Source organism: Pistacia vera, unplaced genomic scaffold, assembly GCF_008641045.1.
Source record: "Pistacia vera cultivar Batoury unplaced genomic scaffold, PisVer_v2 Contig93, whole genome shotgun sequence".
NCBI classification, from domain to species: domain Eukaryota; kingdom Viridiplantae; phylum Streptophyta; class Magnoliopsida; order Sapindales; family Anacardiaceae; genus Pistacia; species Pistacia vera.
Genome location: NW_022196812.1, coordinates 1,595,022 through 1,600,651, shown reverse-complemented (window position 1 = coordinate 1,600,651; position 5,630 = coordinate 1,595,022). Strand labels below are relative to the sequence as shown.

The 5,630-nt window shown below is 33.3% G+C and overlaps 1 protein-coding gene across 1 annotated transcript; it reads right to left on the bottom strand.

Annotated features, from left to right (window-relative positions):
- Positions 1 to 833: 833 nt before the first annotated feature.
- LOC116120352 lies at positions 834 to 5,155 on the bottom strand. The gene is made up of 8 exons (XM_031406304.1): positions 5,085 to 5,155; positions 4,964 to 4,990; positions 4,350 to 4,862; positions 3,806 to 3,949; positions 2,466 to 2,573; positions 2,298 to 2,351; positions 1,787 to 2,202; positions 834 to 1,421 (listed from the first exon to the last, which is right to left on the bottom strand). The coding sequence occupies exons 1-8, from the start codon at positions 5,113 to 5,115 to the stop codon at positions 834 to 836; spliced, it is 1,881 nt and encodes a 626-aa protein (XP_031262164.1). The 5' UTR covers positions 5,116 to 5,155.
- Between the last annotated feature and the right edge of the window lie 475 nt (positions 5,156 to 5,630).

Below are 5,630 nucleotides of genomic sequence, written 5' to 3'. Positions count from 1 at the left end.
AAGACTGGCTAAATATTTATGTTTTCTGCCAATTTAATTATCTTTGTTATAAGAATTAGATATTGATTACATTCTTTCTTCAAAGGGCTTAACCGGCTAGCCGCTAGCCCTCCCCTATAAAAAATTTCTATACTAGAAATTAGTGGACTTCTGAAGTATCTAAATTATGCAAAATCGGAACTTCACTTGTCTGTAAGAAGTCTTTTGGTATTTTCCCTGTGGTTAATTCCATAACATTTGACGTTTCGTATTTTTGGATATTTAGAGTTCTCTTTGCTTTGATTAAAACAATTTGACGATACAGTCTAAGTAATTCCAGAAAATCCAGAATGAAAAACCTGCAGACAGAATCACACAAACTCTGTTTTTTTGGCTCTGTAGTATCAGTTTATATGCAAATTACAAAACATTTCTGCATAATATTTCATCTGCTGTTACAAAACCATATTTAGCTACTGAAGACAAAGATAAGAAATGGAAAAGACTAAGGGGAGTTACAAAACCATGATTAGCTCTGTTTTTTTTTAATCTATATTTCCATTATCTGTTAATCATGTACAAATCATCTTATTATTGCAACAATCATCAGATTGCCAGTTCTCTAAAATACAAGTTGGACAGCTCAAAAAACCAGATGTTAGCAAAGTAAAAGATGTCAATATGAACTTAACTGCTTGGTCTTATCCAAATTTCAACCATAGAGGAAACTACAACAAAGAAAACAAGTTTTTCATTAAGTATTCAAGACTACAGTTCTGGTTTATATACCCAATACATATTGAATCCTGGTGAAATCTCCTGACCATCATAGAGAGAGAGAGAGAGAGAGAGAATTACTTCCCTATTCCTTCCTTTGATGGAAAAATACTAGGTCCATAAGTGGAAGAGATCATTTCAAACAAGAGAGGAAACTGCACCATTGCAAATAAGGTCACTGGGAGACTAGTAAGAAGGGAAATTGGGAAGATAGTCCACTTCCATTGATGAGTGCAATTGATGTAGAACGTTGCACCATAGGCTACCATCATGCTTGCAATAGAAATTAACAAGCTGATTTGGCCGATAATTAACTTCTCGGGCAAGGACTTCAAAAAATCTTCTGGCAAATAGCGCGTAGTGAGGATTCCCAAGAACATTAACAATGAAGCAATGGAAGAAACGAATGCAAGCGCATCTGATATGGCGAAAATAATAAAAGCCGGTCCTTCAGTGTTGTTGCCTCCTGGTATAGTGAAAGCGGCGGCAAATACCATGGTGATTATGAGTGCAGCAACAACCGTGCATGATTTAGCACTCCCCTTCATCCATTTTTCACCTTCATTAACTAATATCTTATGTTCTTCCTCAAACACTTCTATAGGAGTTTTTCCTTCCTCATTCCGCTTCTCATGTAAGGATGGACGTACAAGATTTTCCACAGCCTGATGAAAAGGTTTACATATAATATTAGACATATATGGATAGTGAGAAATCTGAATCTAATAAATTAATGTCGCGTTTAGTATTTCACATATATAGAATATTATGTTAAAAGTTTTCAAGGAAATATAATACAGAAAAAGCTTTATGTGAATATAATAAATCTTTTGAAGAGTAAAATTAGTTTATGTTTTGAATAAAATCATAAATGTTACACAATATCAAATGTATACTTTTCTTCTTCTTCTTTCACATTTTTCAAATTTATTAAGCACAAAACACTTTTGTAAAATAGTATCAAGAAGATTGGCACGACATAAATTAATTAATTAGTTCTTAAAAGACTACTCAAATGTATATAAATCACCTTGAACCATTGCACCTCCCGCTGCATTTGCAATGCTGAACCTGCTATTTTACTTGAAGGTGCAGACTTTCCGGCTAAGTGCAAGATGTTGTTACAATCATTATCTGTGTACTCTGTCCAACTTTTCCCAGAATACTTTAATATGATACGGAAAAATATTTCATGACGATGCAAAACTGCAAGCTGCAACACATTTGTTCCAGCTTCGTCAACGAAACAAAAAGCATTTTCATACACCTTCAAAATTTCATCGACAATCTCAAAAATCCCAAATCTTGTAGCTGTGAGGAGTGGTCGCTTTATTGTCTCTGAAGCTTTTTCGAAGTACAAAAGAACTTCCCCACACATTATTCTTACAATTTCAAGCGCTTGCATGTGAATTAACTTTTCATCGTGTATGCGTTTGATGCATGGGGCTGTATATATGTATTGAACTCAAGTTTATAAATGAAGATTTATTTTATTTAAAGAACCTGGTCAAATGAATTCACACAACTATTAAAATCCTTACCTAGCTGCATGAGGACATTCCAGAACATAGAGTTCAATTTTTGGCGCATTCCACCTGATATATAGACAAATAGCTTTGAGTGTTGACTTTACAAGGTCAAGTATCGTGGTCTATATACAGGAAATTTTGAAATGAAAAACTATTAGAGAGATTTACTATTAAACGTACTTGCAGATAACTGTTTGGGGTTTTCCATGTCTCCATCTACACTTCCAGGGTTTTGGAAATCGGTTCCGGCCTGAGGGGAAGGCATATTATCATCTTTCACTGGAATCCCTGCAAATACATAGACGTGAGAAATTTAGGCATCTTTATGTTGGATACAAGTCGAAATTCAGGATAAGGTTTCCTATGACTTTAACACTACTAGTGTAATTTTGAAACTCAAAAGTAATTTCTTCAGCAATAAACTACCAGATAACAGATGGGTTATGTATTTGGATGGAAATATCCATAATCTTTTAATCTGAACCACCCTTAGATTTCAAGGATCGATGGCATGTGATCAGGCACGTAGCCGATACACAATTGTGAGCTCAATTGAACCTACTCAACTTTTGAGACTCCATCCAATAAGGACAACGAAGCAAAGAGATGATGAATTGGTGAGTGTTTTAGAGAACAATTTGAAGAAGAAAAAGTTAAAACAATGGATGATGGCATTGCCAGCCCGTGCGCAGGGAGCCAATATCTGTATATAATCTTGCCACCTTTAATTTGTTTTTTTCCCAGAAATTGAGTAGCACCACAAAAGATATGGGGGGTTGGTCTTCCAAAGCAAGACACTATCATTTATATCATTTTGGTTTGGAGTTTGAGGTGGCATGCATTCTTATTTAATTCTTCATTTAATTAATTATACTTTATTTTCTTCTCAATTTGGAGGTTTTTACATGGACATTGCTTAAGAGTTGAGACACTAAGGAGATCCATGAGTTTCAAAATGAAATACTTACACCCTTGTAGTTTCAGAATGAAACACTTAAGCCCTTGTAATTCAATGTTGTTTATGAAAAGTAATTATCATAAGAGTAATATGTATGACAGGTTTTTTATTTCCCAAATATCTTATCAAATTGTTAAATTTAATATTTTTAAATCATTTAAAATATTTAATCATTTACTCATGAAAAATGTTAGAAATTAGCTCTTTTTTTTTTTTTTTTTTTTTTTTGGGTTTGGTAATTGGTGGCCACCCCTTGCCCTTGTTGCAACTTGAACCCAACAGCCCTTAGTCTTTTAACTCCTCAATTCATTCACTCCATCATGCCACAACGGATGGTTTGTTAGATATTAGTTTCTTTCTGTTGTACGGAAAGAAAAGTTCCCATATATAACAATCTTTGCTAATTTTAATTCCCAAAATATGATATGATCATAGCAATTAAAAACTTTTTTTTTTTGTTTTAAATAAACCTGGACTATCATGAGAAGATTATGTGATATGTGGGTGCATTATGCATGTGATTTAACAAAGTGAAAGATAGCAGGGATGATTTGATACTAACAATTATAGATTAAGCTTTGCAAAAATCCATGCCGACTCCCACTTTTAAACCGGTTAGGCTTTGTAGCCAGCCTTCTTAGAATCTTCTCTCTGTACTTTGGATGCAAATCGCGCGGTTGGTTCTTCAATAAACGAAGAGCTATACCTGTGCATGAAGAGAAACTAAAATCAGAGCGATCGAGCACAACAATGTATAGAAGCCAAAAGGGTCATCTATGAAAGAATATTAGAGAAAATGTGTATATTGAATTGATGAAAATTTACAATCAAATGTGACAATTTATAGGTAAACCTAAGTACACAAATAAGGTAATCAGAATCCTAAATATACACATAATAATATAATATATATTATAGAATCATAATATATTAGAATCATGGGGAAAATACTGAAGAATCATATAACATATTATAATCATAAATATAATATATCATATGATTTATTATTTCCTAATAATCTATACGACTATACCATATAATTAATAAATTAAACAATTCTAAGTGAAAAAAGAGATCCCGCAAATTTAAGGTTATATTGCACTAACCACATAGATTAGAATCGATCAGACGTAGAACCAGTTTGCTCCGTGTTTCATCTATTTGTAATCTAGTCCGTGGAAGTAGAAATTGAACTATTTCCTTGTGTCCAGAAGATGCTGCAAAATGAATTGGAAGGAGATTTTTCGAACTTGAAGGTACGTCTGGTAAATCACTGCAAGAATTCACAATGGTTTTTACAGCTTTTTTATTGCCAAGGAATGCTGCGCTTGATAAAGCCGTCCAGCCAGCAGCATCTTCTGCCAATACAGATCCTGCAAACTTCGGTACATTCTCTCGCAGCAATGAAATTGCGGCGTCATTATCTGATTTTACAATTAAGTGGAAAAGGGTTTCGTACAATTCTGAAATCTTGTCCGTGAACACCTGCGGCTGATTATAACTAATGAATTCTCCCACAGCTTTCCAATTATTCTGTTGTATAGCTCTGCGTAGAAGCCAGTAATGATCAAGCTTCTCCACATCCAATTCTGTAGCCGCTCTATAGCTCTTCAGAAATTCTGTATATATTGAGAAAGTACGTAATATAAAGTGCTAGCTATATTAGACATTAAATCATTAGTAAACTATAGAATTAGAAAAAACCAATTAATAAAATTACCTTCAGAATTCCTAGTACGTTCCACGTCTGTCATTTTGTTTTAACACACAAAGTGTTAGCTATATTAGACATTAAATCATCAGTAAAGTATAGAATGAGTAAAACCAATTAATAAAATTACCTTCTGAATTAATAGGAATACTAACTGCCATGTCTGTCAATTTGTCTTAACTTTTGCTGGTCAAGTGATCGCTGATCAGTGAAAAATTTTAGAGAAACATGGCACCAGTTTTCAATTATATATAAGGCAATACCTCATCCAATTCGTACAGAAGAAGTGGAATAATTAATTTCAGTTGTGGGAAGGCAATACCTTACTTCCCCCGACATAAAACTTTTGGAATTTTTTTATTGTTCTTTGAGTGAAAACCTTGTAAGTTAATTTCTTTCTTTTTTTTTATCTTATTTAAATGCATCCATCACGTGTCACTTTATGTTGAATTCTATCTCTATGGCTTTGCTTTGCCCTTCTTTGTACTTCTCTTTTACGGTTTGTAGAATTTCATATATGGAAGAAATATTTCTTACCAAATAAATTGATGTTCACAGTTTGAAAATATGTATGACTTAATTAACCAATAAAATTATTTATGAGATAACAATTCAAGCTGTAATTTAAACATAGGAGATGCCATTTGCATCTGTTTGTTAAGCTTTCAATAATTTG